The sequence below is a fragment of the Grosmannia clavigera genome (assembly GCF_000143105.1).
Source record: "Grosmannia clavigera kw1407 unplaced genomic scaffold GCSC_108, whole genome shotgun sequence".
NCBI classification, from domain to species: domain Eukaryota; kingdom Fungi; phylum Ascomycota; class Sordariomycetes; order Ophiostomatales; family Ophiostomataceae; genus Leptographium; species Leptographium clavigerum.
Genome location: NW_014040837.1, coordinates 672647 through 698246, shown reverse-complemented (window position 1 = coordinate 698246; position 25600 = coordinate 672647). Strand labels below are relative to the sequence as shown.

At 55.8% G+C, this 25600-nt stretch overlaps 6 protein-coding genes across 6 annotated transcripts; 2 read left to right on the top strand and 4 right to left on the bottom strand.

Annotated features, from left to right (window-relative positions):
- Positions 1–6351: 6351 nt before the first annotated feature.
- On the top strand, positions 6352–9561 carry CMQ_6901 (c6 zinc finger domain containing protein; the record flags this gene model as incomplete). Its single annotated transcript, XM_014320587.1, has 1 exon — positions 6352–9561. One exon carries the CDS (start codon positions 6352–6354, stop codon positions 9559–9561), a length of 3210 nt encoding a protein of 1069 aa, XP_014176062.1.
- Positions 9562–9845: 284 nt separating this feature from the next.
- On the bottom strand, positions 9846–11414 carry CMQ_6972 (histidyl-tRNA mitochondrial precursor; the record flags this gene model as incomplete). Its single annotated transcript, XM_014320658.1, has 2 exons — positions 9846–11208; positions 11287–11414. The coding sequence occupies 2 exons, from the start codon at positions 11412–11414 to the stop codon at positions 9846–9848; spliced, it is 1491 nt and encodes a 496-aa protein (XP_014176133.1).
- An 829-nt stretch (positions 11415–12243) lies between these two features.
- Positions 12244–14226, top strand: CMQ_6948 (major facilitator superfamily transporter monocarboxylic acid; the record flags this gene model as incomplete). Its single annotated transcript, XM_014320634.1, has 1 exon — positions 12244–14226. One exon carries the CDS (start codon positions 12244–12246, stop codon positions 14224–14226), a length of 1983 nt encoding a protein of 660 aa, XP_014176109.1.
- A 706-nt stretch (positions 14227–14932) lies between these two features.
- On the bottom strand, positions 14933–17537 carry CMQ_6767 (leucine rich repeat domain containing protein; the record flags this gene model as incomplete). Its single annotated transcript, XM_014320453.1, has 2 exons — positions 14933–17070; positions 17339–17537. 2 exons carry the CDS (start codon positions 17535–17537, stop codon positions 14933–14935), a joined length of 2337 nt encoding a protein of 778 aa, XP_014175928.1.
- Positions 17538–21082: 3545 nt separating this feature from the next.
- On the bottom strand, positions 21083–21611 carry CMQ_6841 (uncharacterized protein; the record flags this gene model as incomplete). Its single annotated transcript, XM_014320527.1, has 2 exons — positions 21083–21239; positions 21538–21611. The coding sequence occupies 2 exons, from the start codon at positions 21609–21611 to the stop codon at positions 21083–21085; spliced, it is 231 nt and encodes a 76-aa protein (XP_014176002.1).
- A 2432-nt stretch (positions 21612–24043) lies between these two features.
- CMQ_6732 (uncharacterized protein) lies at positions 24044–25554 on the bottom strand (the record flags this gene model as incomplete). The annotated part of the gene is made up of 2 exons (XM_014320418.1): positions 24044–24260; positions 24323–25554. The coding sequence occupies 2 exons, from the start codon at positions 25552–25554 to the stop codon at positions 24044–24046; spliced, it is 1449 nt and encodes a 482-aa protein (XP_014175893.1).
- Between the last annotated feature and the right edge of the window lie 46 nt (positions 25555–25600).

Here is a 25600-nt window from a genome sequence, read left to right as displayed (position 1 = left end):
AAAGAGGGGAAAGAGGCTGGGCCAGAGCGACCGACAACGCCTCGTCTGTCGTCCTGAGGGAGAGACGAAGACGAGAGAGCGAGGCACAGGCCAGAGATAGCGGCGCGGCTTCCACGTGAAGAAATTGTTGGTCCCTGACCGAGAAAGTTGTCCTGCCTCTGGCGGCCGAGTGACACTGCGGCTGAGCGACCGAATCTAAAGATGTGCTGGCCCTTTTCTCCCATCTTTTCATTCTCGTCTTTGCTTCTTCTTCGCTGGGCGGCCCTCTCTCTTGCCTCTCTTGCTCTTTTTCGTCTGTCTCGGAGGGCAAGGTGAGGCTTTCGGCCCTGTGTCGTGTCCTGGCTTAGCGCTCTTTTGGGGCGGGAAGAGATGCGATTGGTCCCGTTCTGGCAGCCATGGCCGCCAGCTTAGCGGGCTTGTTTAGCAAGACATAGCCTGCTCTTCGATGGCTGGGCGCTGCAGCACAGCGCAGCATGGCACCTACGACGTCCGGAGCACACCCTCTGGATCCCAGTCTCTCCCCAATCCCTGTCAGAGCCGGAGAGGGTCCGGAAGACGGCAGAATAGGGCTTGCTAGCACCTCCGTACTTGTACATGTCTAGTAAGAGACGAGGAGTAAAAAACGACCATACGGAGGATTTGACAAGAACCGTGAGATACAGAGGGGCCGGTCGCTACAGACAGGCCTGCATGCACATTTAATACTACGGCGCCCCTGTAGATAAGAGAAAGAGAGGGGCCCCACGCTAGGCTCCTTTGCCGTCGCTTTAGAAGAACCTCCGAAAACGAGAGGCCGGGAAGGGGAGAGAGGAAAGACAATCAACAGTCCGAGATTTGCACAGTAGTCCAGCCCGGCCCGAGCGACAAGAGCCGGCTAGCAGCCAGCGGCGTATCTTACATAGTACTACTATGTATGTACGTGTTCGTCCCTCGAGCACGACTACGGGTATGTATGTAGTACGAAGTAGGAGTACGAGTACACGGTCGCAGTAGCAGCGAGAACAGGGCGCCACACCCTCCCCGCCCCGGACGTAGCCGTGGTCCACCAGGAAGGAGCCCATGGAGAGGCAGCAGAAGGGGAGATGCAGGACGAAAAGGCGCGATGCAGAAGCGAGCGCAGGAGTGCAGAGAGAGAGCAGGGAGAGGAGACAGGGGTGGGCGATGGAAAGGTGAGCCTGGAAAGAGTACGGAGTTTTTTTTTTTTTTTTTTAAAGAAAAAAAAGAAAAAAAAGAAGAAGCGAGCACCATCGTCGCTCGTAAGATGCGCAAGGCTCGTAAGATACGAGTCCGTCCTGTTCAATCCACACTTTTCCCCCCGTTCTTTCGGATCGTTGCCGCCGGCCGCTGCTTCAGCATCCGGCGAGTTCGGCTCCTTTTCCGAGTTCGGCTCCTTTTCCGAGCCGTCTTTCTTTTTTTTCTTTTTTTCCCTTTTTTTTCGTGGCTTGCTTTGCTTCGGATCGTCCTTCTTCTCCTTCTGGGCTGCCCCCACTCTGTCGGTCGTCAAGAGCACGGAAGAAACTTGCCGTGCTCCCAACGACGGCTTTCTTGGTTACCCTCGCGCATCGTACCGAGCAGTCTTTACCGAACCAAAGACAGCAAGGCGCGCAACACGCCCATGACGACTCGTACGTTTTCTTGTCTTCACGACCACGCCTGCTTGTATCTGCAAACGCCTCGTTGCTTTCAGAACGGTCGATGCTCTCGACCCCCCAACCCAAGGTTCCAGGTCCCTGGTCCCAGGTCCCAGCTTCCAGACCCCAGCTCCGTGTCCCGATCCCTGCTCGCTGGCTCGTCTCCCTCTTTCGCTCTTTGCTTTTTATATTTCATTTGGGAGCTCGTGCTGGTGCGCATGCAATGCGATCCTTCGGCGGACTGGGCGGCCACATCATTTCGGTTTTAGTATTGCCCTCTCCTCTCTCGCGTCGTAATAAAACGGGCATCTCCGTCCGGCTGTCTGCTCATACAGTATAGCTCTGGCTGCACATTGCATTGGGACCATGTGCATATATGCACGCATGAAACCACGAGTAACAAGGAACAAAAAGCACGCTACCGCACTCCGTACTCCATAAGCAGCAAGGATGCCATCGCACCTGGACGGAGCACGGAGTACGAGTATGCATTTGCCGGCTTTATTCTACATGGCACTCCCCCTAAGGTGCCATCGCCTTGTTCTTGGTGTCATTCGCTTCTCAGCCGTCTCTCGATCGTCAAGCCGGTTCTGGCACAGGCTCTCAGCGAGCCTGTGGCTTGCAGCCAGAGCGGGACGACACCGGCTGGCCAGCTCTACATAGTAAGATACGACTACATAGTACGGAGTGCGGAGTACTCTGTACTATGTATGTGATTGCCCGGTTGTGTGATTGTCTGGTTCCCTGCTTATCTGGTTCCTTGGTTCCAGCTCGCATCCCCTGCCTCGGTCTTCGCTCACACACCACGCACGGATCTGCATACGAATATTACACATCTTGCAATTGTGAGGTCTTGATCATGATAGTTCGGAAGCGCGGCAGCAGGAAAGCATTCCCAAAAAGAGTATCGGTGGACGCAATAGTAAGATACATACTCCGTAGTAGCGGCGTCTGACAGCGCATGTTTCGGGGCCGGCCCTCTTTTTTTTGTTGGTGGGGACGGGGGTGTGTGAAAGGGTTGGGTTCATCATGGCTGCTACGTCGTACGGAGCATTGCTTTATTTTTATTCCTATTTTTATCACGCCGCTTTATCTTAGTTTTGCTGAACATTTCGCCCGGACAGACAGACCGGTTTGCATCAGCTCTCTTGGCAATGACGATGCATCTCATCTTTGTTATTGACACAATTGCAGTGCAACGAGCCTGCTGCCGACAGGCAGTGGCAGACGCCCAGAGGCATCTGGAGGAACAGGTAGGCGAGATGGTATCGTATCTTACATGGCACACGCGTACATGCTCGTACTCGTACATACACGTAGTGCAGAACATATGGACCGCTGCTACTGTATATCACATGTGGGATACGCAACGTACGGAGTACTCGTACACGCACGAGGTACACTCGCGCTTGAGCATGGCTCGACACCATCGGGTTCCGGTCCCCTGGCCCCCCTCCTCCAGCAGTCCGAGGGGGGGCTGCTCCACTGCTGCAGCATGCATACGACGAGCCGCTCCTGGGTGTCTCTGTGCGGGTCCTCTCTCTCATTCCTTTCTTTCCACTTTCTCCCTTTTTTTCTTTTTCTTTCTTTTTTCCCTCTTGCTGCACAATACAGACAAGCACCGCAAGCCGGCCGGCGGATCCTTGTCTGGTACGTTGTCGGTCAGGCCATGGCGTCGGCTGGCTCCGCGGCTTGCCGGGCCCGAATGACGGCACCAAGGAAGAAACAGGTGTTCATGCAGACATCCAGCCAGCCTTAACCTCCCCACAGACGAGATGGATTGGAGTGTGTGTATACGACGTATCTTACATGTACCTATACTCTGTGAGCTCTCGTATGGAGTACTTGTACGTCGTACGCGGCCGTGGGCGTGTGCTTGATGACAGGACCGCTGGCTTGTTTCCGAACTGCACATCATTGCTCCTTTCCCCTCGCTTACAGCATGGTACCATGCCTTTTTCGTACTGGCCGTCGCATCCCGCAAAATAGGGTGCGCACGAGTGCGGGTGCTTGGGAAGAACGGAAGAGGGAGCGAGACACTGTGTACTCGTACTATGTAGTTTGAACATGAGTACCAAGTACGAAGTACTCCGTACAATGGCACGAGACTGCTCACGGGAGGCTGAGGGCCGAGGCGCCGGAGCACAAGCACATGGGGCACAGGCGCAAGAACGGCCTCCTCTCCCGTAGTCATCACCGCATGACGGCATCGATCGTGTGCGGCGATGCAGCCGGTCAGTGGACGCGGTGCTGGCAAGAACAGTTGTGCTCTTGCCACTGGTGCTCATGCAGTCTGGTAAGATATGTAGCCCCTAAGACAAAGAAGGGTGGCAGTGCGAGCGAGATGCAGATTTGCGCCGTCGTCTTCTGTGCGCGATCGGCACCTGAGCAGAACAGACAGAAAAGGGGACAGCCCGATTCGTCCAGCTGGCACCACAGCAAGAAAGAAGATAAATAGATAAATAGATAAATAGATAAAAAAACGAGGTACAGTGCTCTTGCGCCGTGAGACGGAACAGACTGCTTGCACCCGGCCGATGCATTTTACTATGTATCTTATGTATTATGCGCCTTTTTCCCGACAAGCGTACATAAGATACTACTCTACACACTGTATTCTTTTTTCCCTTTTCCCTTTTCCCTTCTTTCTTTTTTCCTTCTTTCGTCGCTAGCTCGCCCTTCTTAGTCCCAGAACGAACCGCTCTCTCCACATCTTTTTTAAATTCTGCGGCAGGGATCATGGGCTGGCTAGCGGGAGTCCGAGAGAAGAACCCAGGGCCCAATGCTCGAGACACGTCAAGTTGCCCAGCGTCAATGGATTCTGCAAAGCGCCGAGGGCTCGGAAAGGCCGTGTCGTCCTTGTGGGCAGACAACCGAAAATCTCCCGACTGGCACCAACACCTCTTCGACAGCAGGAACGAGGACAAGCCGTGCATCACTGCTAGTCCAAGCTTCCACACTACGGGCCGTTTTGGTGTTCGGTGCTGGCTTTGCTCCTTCCCTGTTTGGGCAGCTCTTTCTGCCGCTTGCCGCCAGCCGTTGCCTCCTTCCTCCTTTTAGCCGTCCGGCTCGTACATACTTTTGTAGCAAGAGAGTCTGTCCCTTCGTGCAGTAATCGTGGAGCCAACGACACCAACGTCAAAACAGCTCCAGCTCGGAAGCTCCGATTTACCTGTCATCACAACAGGCCCTGCAATGCCAACGGCCCCGGTGACCCTCGCTTCCCCCTTTCTTGCGAGAAAGAGGAGTCCTCTACGACGTACGCCGAATTGCTCCCCGCTCAAACCGGGCACAGAAAGGCTCTCCCAGGATTGCCAGACACACCCAGCGGAAAGAAGCGCTGCTCACACCCTGCTGCCCCGTTTGAGCACATACGACATAAGATGCCACCCTGTCGTACTGTCCGGCCCCCGGCCAGCAAGTAGGCGTGCTCGGCGCCCCTCCAACACCACGAACTAGGCTAGACAGCCTCTGAAGCACATCCGCGGTGTCGTACAAACACCTGCTACTCTAGTGGCTCCTTTTGTGGGTGTCTTGGTTCTCTTCCTGACGACGCTACTATGTGCAAATCTGGGAAATACCGAAGATCGTCATCGGGCCAGAAGGAAGACTTCTGCCTCTGTGTACTTTCTCTGAACCCGTTGTGGAGGCTGGTGTGTTTACGTTCCGTCTATCCCGTCCTGCCTTTTTCATCCGGGATTTTCTTCTTTAATTAATCCATTATCCTTGTTCCCCAGCTCATAACGGCTTTTCCCTAAAAGCCGGCCCCCATTCTTTTGTCTTTTCCCTCGCGTGTCTTTTTACAGATTGGACTTTTTTTCTATTCCCACCCCTCCACCTGGGCCGGTGTGGACTTGAAACAACTTCTGTCGGCCCTGATCGACAGATACATGCGTTGGCCGGTGTCCCTCCGTCCCAGCAGAGCAGCGGATGGTAGAATCTGGAACGGGGGGGTTGGAAGAGAAGGGCAAAACGCGCGAGACCTCAGAAATTCAAAAATAACGATATTAACAAGAGGTGGTCACCCATCGTTGGTAAGATCTACGACAAGCCGGGCGAGAAACTAAACCGAGCAGGGGGGGTGTAGAAGACCAGGGAGCGTGACCAGGGGGGAGTGTGGGAGGCTGGAGGACCTGACGGTCTTCCTTTATACGTCAGGGTCCTCCAGAGCAGAAGCAGGAGAGACGACGAGCAGAGGACGAAGCTCCCCACCAACACCAACACTTGCTGGCCAGACCGACGCAGGTCACTACCACACATTGGAGAAGCTCGAGGGACAGCTTTTTGGAGGCAAGGATAAGGGGGATACGCCCAATACACATACACGCATACACAAACGCCTACACAACCCCAAAGCATTCGGAGCATATAGAAAAACGACAACGCACAACACGCAGGATCACCTGCATGCACAGGGCAGCACGGCACACCTGTCTCTGCTCTTCTCGTACGCATCGACCGTGCATCTGCATCTATCGCCGTGTCTGACGGCTATCTGCAGCTCGGGGCTTCTCCTTCGCTTTTTGTCCCTCTTCCGTGTATTTCCTGCGGACTCTGAGCTCTGACTGCTTTCTTTTTCTGGGTTTCTTGGTTCCTTCTTTGTTTCTCACTCTTACCTCTTTTCTTGCTCGTGTTTCTTCCTTCTTACCCCCCTTTTCCTTCACTCTTTTTTTCTTTTTCCTGACGGTGCCGCCTCGGTCAAAACACCGCTGATATCGCCATGGCGGCCGCGTTGCACAACTCGCATCTTCACTCTCCCAACCCGTCCACAAGATCCTACGACTCGTCATCTACGTCATCTGCGACGTCACCCAGACTCCTTGCACTGGTATACAGCCAGCAGCAACAACAACAGAGCACGAGCACAGGTGCGAGGCTGACTGCAGTGACCCCGGGTCCACAGACATCGACCGGCAGCATGCTGCCCACGCCGTCGCCGTCGATGCAGTTAGGCCTGAGGGAGGACCAGGGCCATCATAGCCACCAGGCCTACCCACAGCAGTCACCGTACCCGGCCTACGCCCACATGGCAGGCACGTCATCTCAGCCGCCACCACCGCATCCATACCACCACGCCATCCAGCCCTACACGGCCGGCGGGTCGACCATGCCATCAGGCAGCGAGTCGGCCGTTAGCACGCCAAACCCCGGGTACATGCCATTGCCGCCCAGTAGCGGAGGAGGAGTAGGAGTAGGAGGTGGTGGTGGTAGTAGCAGTGGTAGCCTAGCAGGAGGAATGGCCATGTCACCGTCGATGTCGCCTGCGTATCAGCAGCACCACCACCACACACAGAGTCAAGTCAAGCGGGCATACCGGCAGCGACGCAAAGACCCGAGCTGCGATGCATGCCGCGAGCGCAAGGTAAAATGTGATGCGACGGAGACCACGAGCTGCTCCGAATGCGCCAACAGACAGGTCAAGTGCCAGTTCACCAAGGAGACGAACCGACGGATGTCGTCGATGAAGCAGATGCAGGACCTGGAGCGGCAGATGGACCGGATGCGGCGGGAGAACAGCGAGCTGCGGCGTCTGCTGCACGACGGGGGATCGGCGGTGATGAGGGCTGAGAGCATGTCGGTGAAGCCGGAGCAGCAGAGCGGAGGGTTGGCGGATCGACAGTGCTCAGGGCCCAGCAGCACCGGGCTGCAGCTGCCGACGATCGGATCGAGCCCACGGCGACGACGACGACAACAGCAACAGCAACAGGCGAGCCTCAGCCATGGAGGCCACCACGCTGGAAGCGGCTCGGAGATGCCTCTGTCAATGGCTGTGGATCTCGGCCGGGTGAGACACAAGCTACAGATGTTTGCCAAGGGCATCTGGCAGCCACCAGCTCTGTTTCTGGCGACGACGACGACGACGACGGCGACGACGACGACGACAACAGCAACAGCGATGCCCTTTCCACACTCTAACCTTCCCCCGCGACCGACAGCCGAGCCTCTGCTGCGGGCTTACTATGACTTTGTGCAGCCGATGTTGCCGATCCTGCACTGGCCAACATTCGTGCAGGATGTCGAAGGGCTTTACCACTGCGATCCGCGGTCACCATCGTCATATCCGCCGCCGTCGCCAGCCTTTCTGGCGGTCCTCTTCGCTGTGCTGGCAGTCGGGTGTCTCTTCTGCGCGCGGCCGCACCCCGACGCGGGCTTTGGCGCAGCCGATCTGGCCGAGGCAGCACGCGAGCTGCTGGACCCCTGGGGCGGCTGCACGGCGGTGCCAACGCTGGACGATGCTCGTGCACGCCTGCTGCTGGCCGTCTTTCTCAACGAGAGCCACCTCAAGTCGGCGGCGTGGACGTGGCTCGGCAGTGCTGTTCGCGTGGGCCAGGACCTGGTTTTGCATCTGGAGGGCAGCGAGGACGGCCAAACACAGGCGCAGGAGCAGCTGCAGCTGGCTGCTGAGATACGCCGTCGTATCTGGTGGTCCATGTACATTCTGGACCGCAGCCTGGCGATCGAGCTGGGCCGACCGCCGCTGATCGACGACGACGACTGTGACGTGGCACTGCCGACGGCCGTGGATGAGCAGCTCCCGATGTTGGCGGTGCTGCACGTTGTGCGGGCTTATACGGCCTTGGGACGGATGCTGCGAGCGGCTCCAGCGGCCGATTCGGAGAGCCAGGACAGCCGGGACGGACGGGACACGCGCTTCTTTTCACCGCACGACGACCGGCCAGCCTCGTCCTCATCCATGGCGTCGACACCCTCTTCGCCGACGTCTCCTTACGCCGCGTCGTCGTCGTTCTCGGTGCCATTTTTTGGCATTTCGGCTGCCGACTTGGCCGTCTTCGAGCAGCACTTTGCCGCCTGTCTGCAAACGTTTCCGCGACCAGACTGTCGTGGCAACAGCGACGAGCCCCCCCTCTACCTCGCGACCCTGGCACCGGTGGCTTACGTGCTACATGCACAGCTGCTGCTGCACCGTGCCAACCTGATGCCGGCCTGCGCACAGTCTGTCCGCCGAGCCGCCGTGGAGCGGTGCACGCGAGTCGCCCTCGAGACGGCCTCTCTGGTGGGCAGTCAGGTTGAGGGCGGTCGAAAGGGCGCGACAGAAGCCGGACCGTGCACCAACCTGCTCGTGGCCCACCTCTTCCGCTGTGCCCTCTTTGCCATGCTCGCCGGCCACAACGACACTGCCAGTCTGCTGGTTCGAGCGCTGGCCACTGCTGCCACGGCGCCTGCTGGCACCTGCCGCGACAGCCTGGCGACGCCCTGCGGTCGTTTTCTCAACTTCTTTGCGTCGTGCGTAGCTTTCAAGCGTGCCGAGTATGGGGCGCGACCATTTGGAAATGCAGGCGGCAGTAACCCGGCCCATCTGCTCCTCCTGGACGAGGAACTGCTGGTGTATGCGAGCGCCGACCTGCAGGCGACACCTGAGGGCGCCTGGGTCTGGCAGGGCGAGACGGCCGGCACAACTGCTGCCTCGGCCACGACGACGACGACGACGTACACTCCCCTGCACGTCAGCATGCGTGGTGGCCTCTCCGAGGACGAGAGGCGTGACTGGGGCGGCTGGGACATCCTGGAGGGCCGGCTGCGGACTCTGGCAACACAGCCACTATACAAGCCACAGCAGCACCAGCCGCAACACCAACAACAGCAACAACAACAGCCATACCATCAGCCACGACACCAGCCACGACACCAGCCACGACACCAGCCACTGCCATCGCCATCCTCGCTGTCGACACTGACGGCCTACTCCAGCCCGCCCTATCACTACACCACCCAGACACAGGTGCCGCCGCGACCGTACGGTGGCGCGGGCCCGGTCAAGACAGAGCCACAGGACGAGAGTCCACGAGCGGTGATGCTGCGTGGCGTCGGCAGCTTAGAGCCATCCGCCGTGGCCTTGGCCCCAGCTCCGGTCCCGGTCACCGGGAAGACAGCCAGCCAGGAACGCATCAGCATCGCTAACATCATCTGAGCTGGCTGTTGTGTGTGTCCTCTTATGATTACTTGTTGCATTTTGCCAGGGTTCGTTTCGTTTCGTTTCGTTCTGTCCTTGTCTCTTCTTGTAACGGCTCCTTCGTCCTCTATGATTATGGCTTACGGGTGACGAATGTCCTGCTTTGCCTTTTGCTTGTTGTATTTATGTCCAGAGCTTTTGATACCGAATCGGTGAAATTGTTATACTTCTGTTTATTTATAAGAATATATTTTTTTAGCTGCGCGTCCAGACGGAAGACATTCTATGATTTTGCCCCTTTGTTAGATCAGCAGCTTCTTGATCTCGGCCGCGAGGTCTTCCTCGGCGACGAGCTGACCGCGGTCCTTCTCGTCGGCCTCGCCGGCGGCACCGGTGCCTAGCATTTTGAGGCGAACCTGGCCCTGGGCCAGCTCGTCCTCGCCGAGGATGACGCCCAGCGGGACGTCTTCGGCGGCCTTGAACTGTTGGGGCAGGCGGGGCTTTGTCTTGGCGACGAACTCGGCCTTGATCCCGGCGTCCCAGAGCCGGCGGGCAATGCGCATGCGTTCGGTCAGGAGGCCGGTGAAGCCGGCGCCGGCGCCAAAGGCCATGACATAAACGTCGGTCTCGCGCACGCGCTGGCGGCCGGCCTCTTTTTCGCGGCGGGCCTTGAGGATGGTGAAGATGCGGTCGACGCCAAAAGAGATACCGACACAGGGAATTTGGGTCTTGCCGTACATGCCGACAAGGTTGTCGTAGCGCCCGCCGGCGGCGATGCTGCCGACCTGCGGCTCCTCGGCGGCCTTGCTCTTGCTCTTGCTCTTCTTCCGGTCCTGGGCCGAAGCCTCCTCAGCCTCTTCGGCCGTTGGCCGGACGATGACCTCAAAGATCAGACCGGTGTAGTAGTCCAGGCCGCGGCAGAGCGAGAGGTCAAACGAAATCTGGCTGGACGGCACGCCAAAGGCGTCGAGATACGTGGCCAGCAGCTCCATGTCGGCGACGCCCTGCTGGATGTTGGGATCGGCAGCTAGGCGCGCGTCGGCACGCAGCAGAGCGACAACAGTCGCGATGTCGCCGCTGTGCTTGACGTAGTCGCCGATCTGGTCGGCGACGACCTCGGCCAGTCCCTTTTCCTCGACCATCTCCTTGCGCACCTCGGCCCAGGGCAGCTTGTCGAGCTTGTCGACGGCCGAGCTGATGGTGCGGATCTTGTCGTCGGGCACGCCCGAGACAGCAAAGATGCCGTCCAGAATCTGCCGGTGGTTCAGCTTGACGACAATGTCCTGCTGCAGTGCGGCAAAGACCTCGTGAACAACCCGCAAAATCTCGGCATCCGGGATCATGCGGTCGTACTGGCCGGCAATGTCAAAGTCGCACTGGTAGAACTCGCGCATGCGGCCACGCGCCACCGCCGGCTGGTCGCGCCGGTATACCTTGGCGATGTGGTAGCGCCGGAACTGCTGCACCTTGTTCATGGCCAGCCAGCGGGCAAACGGCACCGTCAGGTCGTAGCGCAGCGCACACAGCTCGCCGCCCTGGTCGGCCAGGTCGTAGATCAGCCGCGAGTCCTCGCCGTACTTGCCCGCGAGCACTTCCTTGAGCTCAAACACGGGCGTGTCCAGCGCGACGGCGCCGTGGCGTCGAAACACATCCGTCACCGTCTGGCTGCAGAGAGAAAGAGAGAACGTTAGCAGGCCTGGCTACTCTAGACTCTAGCCACTCTCGCCACCCGGCGGCGCATACAAGATCGAGTCGCGGATTATCGAGTCGGCCCCCGTCCAGTCGCGCGTGCCCTTGGGCACCTTGAGCTGCACGGCCGCCGCTTTGGCCTTCTCCTGCTTCTCCTGCTTCTCCTTGGTCGCCATTCGCATTCGCTGCAGCTGGTCGGCTGTGAAGGGGGAAACCACGTCTCGGCACGGGCTTGCGGAAATCGAAAACGGCGCGGCAGAGGCTGATAACCGGCTTCGTACACAGGATCCGACCGGCTCTCGTCTCTGGCCGGCTGAAGGAAAAGAAAACGGTCGGCGTGTCGTTGTCGTCGCTGGGACGGAAAGGCGTGCGATCAGGATTATCCGTCGATTTTTGCTGGCACTGGCAGACGTGGGCCCAAGCTGCATTCCGGGGCCAAGCGCATGCCTTGGGGATGAGGGCAGACGAAGCGGAGGACGCAGAGGCAGGCGTGGCGTCTGCAAGAGAGGTTGAAAGAAAGATGAATGAGAAAGACCGGTTGTTCGAGATAGATCTGACTCACAGCTTTGTCCGTTGAGTGGGGGAAAAAAAGGCAATTGAATAGCAAAATTGATCCGCCCATTCGGGCAGGCGCTTCCTTAGCGGGGTAAGGCAGGTGCGTGCCACACGCGTTGACGCCTGATTTGTCAGGCCTTGCTTAGCCCTGTTTTAGGAGGCAGCAGCACGCGTCTCCGATATCGTGCTCTCTCTCCATCAACACGGCTGCATCAACAATCTCGACTCCCTTGTCCCGACTCCCCATCTGGCCGGCGCCACCACGCGCTGAGACCGCTTCTGTACTGCGTTTCCAACAAAAAAAGACGACGGGTGGCGGTGCATCGCATCTTGTTTTCGGAAGGTATACAGCCCGCAAAGCCATGATTCGGCAAAGGCCTCTTGAACGAGCCTAAGACTAGCCGTTCCTGTGCAGACTCGCTGATATCCTCCGCCTCCTCCCCTCTCCGCTCTGCTATGATGTCTGTCTCTTCCGCCACCTCGTCGATCCGCTCCTTGTCGCCCGACGACCGATTTCGCCGCCGCAATGCGGTCTCTGCCTCCAACAACAAGATCGCTCGCAAGGCTGCGTTTGTGTCGGCCGTCCTCTCGGCGCTCTGTGCCGGCTCCGTCACCGTCTTCTCGCTGTACGGCCACATCTTCCAGGAGCGACTGCACTACTCGCAGTTTCAGGTCAACGGTGTCGCTATCGCTGCCAGCATCGCCTGCTACCTTCCCGTGCCGTTGATGGGCTATGTCTGCGATCGAGCCGGACCAGCTCCACTCTCTCTGCTGGCCGGCATTCTTTTCGGTCTCGGATATGGCCTGGCTGCCCTCATCTACCGCCAGGCAGCCAGTGAGGCAGCCGCTCACGCCCCAGGCAGCCTTCTCGGTCCCGCTGGCGACGATGCCTCCTGGACTTATGCCCTCATGGTCGCTGCCTTTGTCATCATCGGCACGGCCACCTGTGGCATGTATCTCAGCGCCGTGGCTACATGCGCCAAGAACTTTGGCCGTGGCCGCCACCGGGGACTCGCCCTGGCTATGCCCATCGCCGCTTATGGTCTCAGCGGCATGTGGCAGAGCCAGCTGGCCAGCCGTGTACTGTACGAGCGCCTGCCGCCATTGCAGCCTGGGGGACCTGTGCAACGCGGTGATGTCGACGTCTTTGTCTTCTTTCTCTTCTTGGCTGTCCTGCTCACCATCGTCGGTCTGCTCGGCGCCTTCACCCTGCGCATTATCGACGAGGACGAGCTGATTGACGAGGCTGTCGACGAGCTCGAGCGCAGTGGCCTTCTCGATAGCAGCGTCCTCTTCTCGCCGTCCACTCCGACGGCTCCTTCGGCTCCTTCGGTTTCCTCGCCTCCGTCAGCTTCGGCCCCCTCCTCCTCCCACAACAACCGGGTCACCCACTTTGGTCCTGGCGTCAGTGGCCGCTCCGGAAAAGGCTACGGCACTATGGCCCGGTCGGATCCCTACTCCCACCGCACCGACGACGACGAAGACGACGCGCTCGCCAACTGCTTGCTGGACCCCAGCAAAGATGCAGATGAGGCTGGCGAGTCCGACCAGGAGCGCGCCCATCTCAAGAAGCAGTGGGTGCTCAACGCTGAGACCCGTCGTTTCCTCACCGACCACACCATGTGGCTCTTTGCCCTCGGCTTCTTTTTCATGATCGGCCCGGGCGAGGCGTTTATCAACAACATGGGCACCATCATCAAGACGCTGGGTGGCGCTCCTACCACGGCAGCAACCCATGTGTCCATCGTTGGTCTTGTCAGCACCGTCGTGCGCCTGCTGACCGGCACCTTGACAGACCTGCTGGCCCCTCGCCCGCAAACCCAATACCTGCAAGGCGGTCGTGACGGCTTTGGTGCCGATATATCGCCCTCATCGTCTCGGCCCATGTCGGCAGCCACGTCGTCCAGCTCGCTGCTGTCCGGCGAGGCCGAGAACAATGCACTTATTGCCGGCCGTCTTGCCCCCGGCTCCTCCTTCTCGCAACGCCCGTCCATCTCGCGCGTCGCCTTCCTGCTCACCTTTGCGCTGGTCATGTCGACCGGATTCGTTGTCCTGGCCTCGGGCTCCATGCAGGGTCATGGCGAACGCTTCTGGCTCGTCTCGGCTCTGGTGGGCGCCGGCTATGGTGCTGTTTTCAGCTTGACGCCCATCATCATCACCGTCATCTGGGGCGTCGAGAACTTTGCCACGAATTGGGGCATCGTCGCCATGTTCCCGGCCCTCGGTGCCACCCTCTGGGGACTGGTCTACTCAGCCGTCTACCAGACCGGTGCCAGCCGCAGTGCGCCCGAAGACGGCGCCGCTGGCCTGTGCTATGGCACCCAGTGCTATGCATCGACCTTCTGGGCCATGTCTGTCAGCGTCTGGCTGGCTTGCGGCCTCGTCCTCTTTGCCTGGAAGGGTCGCCGTGGCTGGTCCCAGAGGGAAATCGTCATCTGACAGAACGGGCCGATGCCATGTAAATTGCCTATGTAATGTGGAAAATCCTCCAGGCAACCGTTCTCTGGCAGTCGCTCGCCCAATCACTCGCTTAATTCCCCCCTTTGTATTTGCTTTGCTGCTGCTGCTAGATTGCCCTTTCATTTGTTTTGCCGCTGCCATGTGCACGTGGCATCTTGCTGTGTTGGCCTTGTCCACCCTCTAGACGGCGTATTTCTCGCTATTGTTCGCCATCATATAGCGTTGCGTACCGAGCAGTTAATAGATTGTGCTACTCCGGCGCCCATGCTGAACAGCATCCGACCCAACGGCTGATACGACAGGGTGAAGAGAGCTATCATCGAATTTGCCAGCTGCCAAATGCCAGAGTAAAGCGCTGCGTATAGGCACACACCCTTCTCTTGTACGGTCCAAGTATACCGTGCATTCACTGGTGATTATGTACGTGATGCCTTCTGTACTCCGTACGCGAGGTACTTTGCACCGATTGCGAAAACTTCGGCAGTTGCTGCTGGTGTTACTAAGTGCATGCGTCTGCTGCCTCACAAAAGCGCGTTGGATTACATGGAACGCTCCGCCAACAGAGCCGTAAAAAGGCGCCTAGGATGCCGTTAATTTGCATGTTGGATCACGGGCGTGAGTAAGAACAGCCGCACCCCTGACGCCATCGCACGCCATTCGCCCGTTGAACCAAGCATCAGCCTTGTTAGCCTCCTAGCAGAATTTCAAGATTGCCCGACCAGTGATCTTGGACCAGCGGCACTTTTGCTAAATTTCCCCCCTCGTCCGATGATCCTCTAATGCGCCTGCGTGCTGCATAAGCAGCCCTGGTGCCAATGCGGAATTGGCGGATCGCCTGCACGACATCACGTAACTCTTGTGACGGCGCACGTCCCAGCGGGTCCTTCTTCACCTCTGTAAACAGGATCGCATCCCAGGCAGCATTGAATACACACACACCAGATGGAACACCAGCTGCCGTCTGGTCTGGTGTGGCTGGGCCGATGTCTGTCTGTAGCGAGTGGTTGGCCAAATTGGACATGTAAGCATTAACAGCGTGATCAACGCCTAGGATGCCAGTGCCAACCCATACATATACTCCCACTGCTTTGTCTTCCCACTGTACAGTGGCACGAACGTGCTCATGTGTACCATCCACGTCCACCGTTGCAGGTAGTGGGTAATGGGCTAGTCGGACTGGCTGCTTTGTCTGGGAAGCATCATCTGACTCGATCTTGATGGAAATTGGCGAGCCCGAGCGTTCAGCAATGCGCTTTGCGCGTCTGTCATCGGCATCTGCTCTCACGTGGTTGCGTTCTAAATCCCAGCCTCCCTCTCCAAAGAAGCTGAAGTCATCTTTAGATAGGCGGAGCAGGGCACCCGTATCCAAATCCTCAAGCCCATTGGTCTCATTGTCTGATGGTGTAGCGCCGAATTCCAGTCTTATGTGCCTCAGGCCTCTCAACATTGTAGGACTTCGACGGGAGTTGGTATCAACAGTGCTTTGTATGGCTTTCTCTTGTTCAGCAGCAAGCTGGAGGAAGCGGATCAACCGGTCTATCAATGGACCAGTAGATATACGGGGCAAGCAGGTCAAAGTCAACGATTGCAGCCTCGGGTTCAAGTCTGGAATAAAAGCAATCGGAAAAGCAATCTCTGCCCGCTCACGCAATACCGTCTCGGCGAACAAGACGCATTCCATGGCGCTCATAGATGGATCTCTCACTGTTGGTGCTTGCGTTACCAAAGAGTGGTGGATTCGAAGACTCTGAAGATTTGAGGCCATGACTGGGCGGAAGAGATGGGAGCAACCCAGAGCACCAGAAAGCCTGGTTTGGGTTTTCACAGACGTAAAGATTGAGGGCGCTTCGCAATCGAAATGTCTAAGATGCCCATTGGCCTGTCGAAAGAGTTGGCTGACACCCTTAACTGTGAAGTTTGCGTTGCCACCGAGATGTAGATGTGTCAGGACACCAGGCCCCCGGCCGTTTTCGGTGGCCTGCACGTCGTTCCAATCTGGGATGGGCTTGCCGACACCTCCAGCCATAGACGTCTTGGCATCCTCCACATTGTCAACTCGAAGACATTCGTGGCCTCCTAGGCGCCACTGGGCATTTGGATCGTAAGCCGGGGAATCCGCAAGATGGCGTTCTGGGTGGGAGAATGCACTGCTCCAGGATGACTCGGAAATGTAGATGAAATCTCCAAACGAGTTGGAACGGACAACTTTGCCCTCGGCGTCTTTAATCACGGAAATTTTTCCTTCTGTCGCAAAGTACGCATCGGTCTGTACAGTTGGACGGGACAAAAATCGGGAGGCCAAAAGCCGCACAGCAGCATCTGTCAAGCTGTTTCTGCTCAAGTCGACGCTCCACAAGCAGTCTCCAAAGGAATGGAGAACTGACATTAACGATTCATCTTTCATCTCACGTCCCCGAACTTTTAAGATTCTGAGATTTGGCAAGACAATATGAATGGACGCATTGCTCGTCAGGCCGTGCAGAGAGCCCGGGATATCAGACACATCGAGGTAAACCAACTGCCTCCAGTAACCCTCCAGGAAGAAGTTGTTTGGTAATGGCAGACTGCAGTGGCCTAGACTCAGTACCAACGGTAAGGGCACAGATCCGTCGGGGCAGAAGTCTGCTACATTCCGAGGCCGGAGGAGTTCAGCTGGGTTGTAGTCCACGAGCCCATCCAGCACGATGCAGCGGATGGCTGGAAACCGAATTCTGAAGAGCTGGAGGGTTTTTGAGAAGCCCTGATAATCGATCAGAGCTGAGCATCCGGAGACAAAACCCCTGAAGTCCAGGGAGGTAACGAGCTGTCTTGTGGCAGCGCGTACTGTCTCACAATGGCGTGTCACAAAAAAAAAGTACCAGTCCAGATCTGGAGACAACTGGTCAGCTGGAGTTTTTACCATTGACAGCAAGTGCTTCCATTTGCTCAAGTACAGGGGCCCTTCCTGCGCGGCAGTCGATTAGGAAATTGAGACATGGAGATTCGAGCTGCCAGAAGCCCAGGCTCGGCATTTCAAACAAAGCTAGAACGGAGAGCTGCATCTTGCGTATAGGCTAACCAAGAAGAAGAAAAGGCTGGTTCTGATACTCACCCTGGTGGGGCAGCAGGCCAAGGAGCCTGAAAGTTTGCAGGGGGTCGTTCCAGAGCCGGGGAGCAAACTGATTGTAGAAGACGCACGATACACGACAAGCCCTGGCGTAGTCGCAAACGGCAACGTAAGGAGCAACTAGGTCGAGCCAATGGCCTCCCGAGATAGCCTCTCCATACGATGGAAGACGGGCCATGTGCATGCCGAGAACAGAGATTGTTGGGGCGTCGGGGGGGGGGTGTGCAGTTGGAAGTTGGACAATGTCGATAAAAGGATGTTTCGCGTTGTAGCCACGTACCTGTGTCGTCAGGCTAGTCGTGTTCGCTTGCGGAAGATTTGTTGCTTTTTGCTAGATAGCGGTTGTGTTGAGCGCTTGCTATACGCAGAGAAGCCAACACATATATTTCCTTTTCACTGCTGCAGGGATCTCTTCGATCCTATTGGGCTGGCTGGACAGCGTCGTTTGAGTCAAGTCGGCTTCTGGAGCTGCCACTACGTCGTGGACAGCTGTTGGTGGCGTTGGCAGTTTTGCCTGCGCCTCGCTGACATGTTTCTATACTCATGCGTGTGCTAGTCTCGGTGCCTGCCTCTCTATTTGCTCGTTGCTGTCTTGTTGGACCGGCTGTCGAGTGCGGGCAGCCAAGAATATAATAGGCTTAAATACGAGAACAAAAAAAGATATGCAGGCACGAATTCCGAGCTCTTCGTGCCTGTTCCGCGAGATAAGCAGCTCCTTCTGTTTTGCGTTCAGTTGAGCACCTCGTGCCTTCCCCGTGTATCTTACGTACTCACGAGATATAGCCTAGGCGGCCTCGTAATAAGAGATCGTCTTGTGGAAAAACTACCCCGCACCCATCACACTCGCGCTTTCCTTGTGATGGCATACAGGGCTTGCGCTAATGCATTAGACAGAACGCAGAAACTGCAAAAACAGTCAGCCTTCCCTCTTTAAGTAAGGCAAATATCGCATACAGAGTACAAAGCATTGAACCAACCTAGACAACGGCAGGACAGAACCTGCCAGAAACTGAATGGACGGTGTGTAATAAGAGATGCTACCGAAAACACGAGAATGTGGTAGCAGGACAAGACAGACGAGAGACTGAACGACATTTGCAAACTACTAGGTCACTTGGTGCAAATGCCTATACTCATGAAACACCAGCCACGAGACCTATATAAAGTCAAGTGCCACGGCACAACTTAGTTGATCGTGAAAGAGACAGCTCTAAAAGCCTTAGCTGATGAGTCGGAGAATCGTGGCCAACAGCAGCCCGGTTCTAACCAACCTCAACAAGCGTTGGGGCAAGATACAAGACGCGAGACAGCCAATGAGAAATCGGACCCGAACACAGGCGCGAGGGGAGTAAGGTAAATGGCACGGGAAGAAGAAGAAATACAGGGATGGAGCGGCAGCAAGATTCCTAACAAAACAACTGCTGCTGCCCATCCCTATCTTCCTGTCTGAACGGCGACGACGCACGGTTGGACCCGGCGGTCTGGAGCGCACGCTACACTGGTCCACAAGACAAGTGTACATACTGCAAAACAAGGAGACAAATCCCTAGGCCTGGGCTAGTGTCATGGAGATAAAGCTGCTGATGGGTGAAAGGGTGGCGGGGCCAGAGAACAACGGCAAAGGCTTCTGTTTTCGATCGCCTGGCTGTTGGCCCTTGACAGGCCGCATGAAAAAAGCAGCCAACAGCAGCCATAGCGACGGGAAAGTTTCGTGGCCGCATCCGTGAGCACTTTGAACTATCGCTGCTATTCTTAGTCAGGTGTGTCTGGCAGCAGTGTCAGCTTGACCGGGGAGGCTCGCCGAGAACCGGGTAGAAAGTCGGTTGGCTTCATGAGCACTGACATGCATAGACGAAAAGTGGTAATGGAAGTGCCGTCATAGTCCCACTTCTACGCCATGCTTTCCTGCTGCCATCTTCTTTCTTCTTTCTTCTTGTTCGCCTGGACGTGCATGCATGCTGTATGCTGCAGGGCAGGCCCTGTTGGCGGCCTCACCGAAGTTGGTGCCCTGTCAGTCTCTTTTGTCTGTGAAAGTTAGGTAACCCCCACGGAAGCAGCAGCCCGTGCAGACACTGAAATTCGCCTACATGCAGTCCTTGTAGCCTGCTTCTGTTAAGAACCCACGAGGTAGCCCGAGGTGACGAAGAGTGCACCCTTGTCGCATATGGGCTCCACACAACTTCAGGAACATGGGCTGGAAATTCCAACCCCTGCAGCTGTTGGACGCAAATCCAGAAATAAACGGGTAGGACACTCCCAGGACCCGGGTTCCGGTCGACAGAAACTGTGGCTCAGAATGGGAAAACTGAAGGCGGGCAAGGGTTTTTGGTGTGACAACATCGTCTCCCGCACTCAGTGCAGCACGAGTAGCATCGAGATTGAAAGCAGATACAGAGATGGCAGGCAGGTTACATATCCCCTTCCCTATGTATGCGGTAGATTGGATAGTTGTCAGAATTAAAGCTCGGCTGTGTTTTTGGAGCACAATGCGTGCTCCAACGATGAAGCCCCATCGCGGGGACAGGAGGGTGTGAACGGTCAACTCGGGACCGATGGCTAGTCGCTCGGGTACTGACGATTCACATCATCCCGAGTCTATCCCAAGGTAGGTCAACAGGCAAGCCAAGGAGCCATACTGCCTACGACAGCAAGTTGTACATGATTGAACAGGATGAGAATCATCCTTGAGGTAAGAGATGGTGGGGTATGCGTAACCATAAACCAGAGGAAAATATGTGGCTTACCGCCAATGCTTTTCTTCCATCATTGGTACGGGAATCTGCTTCCGGCATGGCGGTAACGGGCTCGCAAAAGCAGGGGGGGAGATGCATTCGGCGATATGCCATGCACTGCATGGCATCGTGACAGCAGACGTTCACGACCAACAGCATATGGCCCTTGGTGCTGAGAGAAACTTGTGCTTGTGATTAAGCTCGCTTGGGAACTGTTGCATCAGCAGACCGCTACTTCTTCCGTCCAGCGGCTTCCATTCAATAATACCGCAATGGCAGGGTCCTCTGATGTGGCACTCGCACACATGCTTTTTGGCAATTCAAAAGAAAGAAGTTTAACGATTCGCTTGGAGACGGGTCACGTATTCCCTTTTGCTCTTCTGACAAGCGACGCTCTCGAGGCCGAACTACCTCATCGTCCCCCTTTCCAAAATAGACGGGAGCCGAGAAGGGCGATGATCATAGTGCAGTGACGACGACACAAAGAACTCTCCGCCAACGAGAGCGACGATAAAAACAAAAAAAAAGGTTCAAATCGCCGACGTTTTCACTCCAACTGCCTCCTTGGGAGCTAACATGTCTAATAGCAATAGTTATTCTCACACCCACCCTCTTTGGCAGACGATGTGATAGCAGTATGCTTTCTTTTTCCTTCAGTCGTCTCTCGTCACACTGCCACCCAACTCTCTTTTGGGTTCGTGCGCTTCGTGGTGGACTCCACACAATGAGCGAATGGCATCTGATGAAACGAGGTCGCTTGTTGTGAACGTGGCAGTGCGAGAGTATACTTCCAGATACTCCTTAGAGCCGCAACTTTGCAAGGTCCCTTTTTTGTTCCTGCTTTATTCCTTTGTTCTTTGCGCATCCGCACAAAGGAGGCGTGGTGGGCTGTCAAACCCGGTACTTCCTCCATCTGTCAGCTGCATTGACAGGCGACTAGGCTTCGCCGGGCGTAACTTCGCCATGCGACCTCCGTGTCGTATCTGGCCAGGAGTACCTACTCTGCCCATCCCACCGCCTCCTCCTTTTCCCTCTTTCCTCGTAGATGGTCCTTTTCTGACTCGGCGTGCCATACGACGAGCTCAAGGAGGTCGGCGAATTGGTAGGTTTCCCCGTCCTTATCTGCCATCAAGCGTACCAAGGCTGCATTGCAGCTGTCAATGCCGTTAGGATTTAGCGCATTCGTGGGTTGCTACTCTGCACCAGGACGTGCCAAGCCTCTCTATACGTAATAGCAGCGCAAGCCTATTTCTAAGCTCGCATGGCAGCCAATGGCCCCAGGCCAGGCTAATTGCATGCAGCTGCTCTGACAAAACCATCCATCGCCTTGTTCCCGGCTTTTGCATAGCTCCTCCACGTCTGCCATATTTCCATCACACCACGCTGTCTCGGCCATTCGGTCACATACGGAGTACGGCTGTTTTGCGGTACCTATCGTCTCGGTGCACTAACAACGCCGGTTGCATGCTGATGGGGCTGCTATCTCTGCGATCGAAACTCGCCTCGGTGTCGCTGTCATCCGTCATGACATGGAAGATAAGCCGCGGGCTTCCGCGGGCACAATGCGTTAGTCTGGCTGTTACTATGTAGCTAGCACAGCAAGCTAGAAAGGGGACTAGGGGAATATACAAAAGCCGGCAGACCAACATGGGGAAAATAAAATAAAAACAGAGCGGAAAGCGAGATAGCCCCCTTCACTACAAGTTTGGACGGTCCGAATAGCCGATCATTGATCCTTTCCTGCTAAGACAGACTTGATCCTTCGCCTTGTGAGGGGGAGCAGCTGACAGCAGGCGAGGTACAGAGGGGAAGAGAGCAGAAAATGATGATACTAAGGCTGCAATGAGCAACGCATATCATGTAAGACAAATTTGGATACGAGAAGGCAGGCAGGTCAGGAAGAAGGAAAGAAAAAAAAGGCACAGGTGACGGAAGAATGGCGTAGTTTCTGACGCAGATTCTCGCGTCTGGACCTAGTTATTCAGGAGACTAACGATATCGCCTGCTTTCCGTCATAGCTTTTGTTTTTGCTAGCTTGCAAGCTCGTTTGCTTCGAACCGGTGGGGTGTGTCTCTAAAGATAGTCTCGTCTTGAAGTGAATGGCGTTTCATACCACTGCATAGTATCTTATAATGGAAGGTCCTTTTGCTTTTGTCACTTTCTCCGGTTCACTCGAAGACCACAGCGATCTTCCGTCCTACTTCCAAGTCTAACTCCGTTTGCTACATACGTCGTAGTGTGTGGGCCGAGAGGCTTACTATGTAGATCGACAAGGCCAAAGCAGCCGGTCTGCGGGGGGTGCCCTGAGCGACTTCTGCTTGTGGAGGCCCCAGGGGACAAGGGTTGGCTACTCCTCACCATTTACGACGCCTCTATACTTCGGATGCATTGTTCCTTCCATATCCAACGATGCCTGACCCACTATAGCCTCTCCGGATTGCGAGAATGGGCAGTGTGGTCAATCTGATCCCTTGTTTTGAAGCTTAATCAGGGTTATCTCAAAAAGCGAGGCAGTTGATCCATAGCAAGTGGCTAATTCCCGGGACAAAACGCATTCGTAGACGATACAAATTATAGCAAAGAGGCAGCTGGTCCGTCCTGCTGCTCTGCGTGATGCTCTGCAGGTCTGTACAAATCTAAGCATGTCCATTTTCGATGTCAGATTCCGCTCTCTTCCTGGCTATAGTTGCCGATCTCGCACTCTCTTCATTGGTCTCGGCCTTGTGATATGTGGGATCTGTCGGCAAAACGGCATAGGTTGAGCGTGCGGGGCCCGCAGCTTTCACAGGCAGGTCCAGTTCTCGGGCAGTGGTCCAAACAAGCGAGCAGCCGTACATACGAGTAGTAGCTCTTAACCAACAGTTGAGACTAGCTAGAGAAGGGCTAGGCGTCTCACTCCAGATGGCGGCCAAATTAGCTGAATGCCCGATGTGATATGCCCATTAACGTCATTCGTCCGCCAGGCTGTGGGAGTGCGACTATACTCCATACTCCGTACACCGCAGGCAATAAAGATATTGTGTCGTGCATGGGTGGGTGATTCACACCTTACTAAATATTGACAAGACGAGATCGTCACTGCATGTCTTGAAAGTCGCACAGAGCTTGAATAGAAGACCAACAATACAATCCCTACCACCTCAATAGACTCAGAGCTAAAATCCTACAAGGCAGTGCTTCATAGTAGAGAATCAACGGAAAGCTGCCGAAGAGATTGGGATCCTTGTACGGCACCAGGAGGAGAAATTAATCGTACATGGTAGTGACGAGGTATTCCTTCACCTTTTCGCAGAGAGCTGAGGTCATGCTATTGTCCCGTTTCTGCTCCGTTGCTGACACGGAGCCGATAGTGGGTGTGGAAATTGCACAACTGATCTGTTTTGACATCTAGCTTCAGCTGATTGGATTTGGTCGATCTGGAGGCCCCTTTTGGCTCACTATGAAAACGCCACCAATCTGATACTTCTGTTTGTACTACAGGATCACACATTGTGGAAAAGAATATGTAAACAATGAAATTTTGTCATCTTCTACTGTGTTCCGTATTTGCCAGTAGCCATTCTGCTCCCATAGAGCCTCAACATAACCGCCCTTTTCTCTTCATGAGTCTTCCACCAAGACTTCCCCATCCCGGCGGGCAAAGTGCAAATAGCACCAGACAGGCTGATCTGCTACATACATGAAAACTGCGTAAACTGCGATGCATGAAACACGTAATAAAGCACTTTCCGAGCCTTGGCCATATCCTTCTCACTTGGAGGTTTCTTTCCGAGCCCAACGCCATACAAAATCAACTGGACCCTAACCGAGTGATATCAAATGAAATGAAATAGAGATCCCGCACTCACAGAGGCAAACAGTGCCATAAAATCAGGAAAAACAGATCGAGCAGCAAATCAAATAGGGAATTAATGGTCTGCAGGGCGGCAGCAGGCAAAATGCACTCGAGCCCCACCGTTCACTCGTCATGTACCAGCTTCTCCTTCCGGGGCCGGCACTTGCTCACTTTGCGCATCTCCTCGTTGTAAACTTGAACCGCCTTGGCGAAGTAGTCGGTACGGGCATTCTTGCCACGAGAAATCGTGTGGAGCTTCAGATGAGAGCGCCAGTTGTCCTTGCGGTTAAAGCTGCGACCACAAAACTCGCATGGGAAAGTATCCTTGTTTTCGTGGTGCCTAAAGTTGGTTAGCCATGCCATCCAAGTAACTCGTTCGGTGACACTCAGCAAGCAGCTTACGTTGTAACATGACGCTTCAGGTGCTCAGACCGTTTGAACGGACGAGATGGGCAACCCGAAACAATACATTTGAAGGCACCCGATGCCACTCTCGACACCCGAATACCGTTCCGGACCACAAGGTGGCCGCCGCCAGCAGCGGGCGAGGCGCTGCCGTTGGCGTACGAGGAGTAGTCGTACTGGCGGTTGCTGATCCGCTGGAGGGCCTCTGAGTTGCGACGGACATCGCCCATCCGGCTGTACTGACGATGCATAGCCATGTTTGTGCTAGCATACGAAGAAACAGACGAGGCAGTCGAATAGCGACGGGCCAGGTTGGTCGAATCAGCATCTTCAGGCGAGCTGTACCTCTCGACGAGCTCGTTCTTAACGATCGACGAAGGAAGTGTAGCAGAAGGCGGAAGAGGCGGGAGGTTAGCCGATCTTTCACCGAAGTAGTCCCTGATAGGGCTTTCCACCCGTCCATTGCCATTGAACATAAAATCTGTAGGGGAAGTGCTGTTTTCAATTCTCAAAGAGTGAGCAGGCGACGGGGTCGCCATGATGTTGTATACCGGAGACTGCTGCTCGCGGTAAACATGCTGCTGGTGAGCTGTATGATATGCTTGCTGCTGTTGGTGAACACCGTGATGTTGAATCGTCTGGTGACGATGGTTCTGGTGCTGCATGTCGGCAAAGTATGCATCAGACGAGCCCGCTCCGCACAGCATGTTCTGATGGTGAGGTGAAGCCGAATCAGGTGTCGTGACAGACGAAGGGTATGATGACAGCATGTTAGCCGGCGTGATGGGACTACTATTATGACTGCTTGTGCTGCTGTTGCGGCCGGGTGTAGCAGGCGGCTGCGGGAAAGCCGATGTCGACATGTAGCCCGAAGTCATGTGCGGTGCAACAGTAGCCGCTGCGGCAACCATGTTTGCTTGAGCTTGCTGCATTTCAAGCGAGGCGAAAAAGTTGGGCATCGAAGAAGACGACGGCGCTGTCTCGAGCTGATCGACCATGGGCAAGCCCGAAAAGCTACCCGCAGACGTACCTGCTTCGAAATTACACGATCCCATGGATCCGAGTCGGTGGTCGCTAGAAGATGTCTGCTCTGAAGCAGGTGAAAATGGGCCAAAGCTGGCAGACGACGCAGAAGCCGACGAAAAGCTGTCGTGATGAACGGAAGGACCGTAGTGTGCCTGGCGAACCTGGGTATCGACCAGGCTACAGTAGTCGAGCTTCATGTCCATTATGAAAACGGTTTTCTTGCACGTACGTGGTACGTGTATTGGAAAA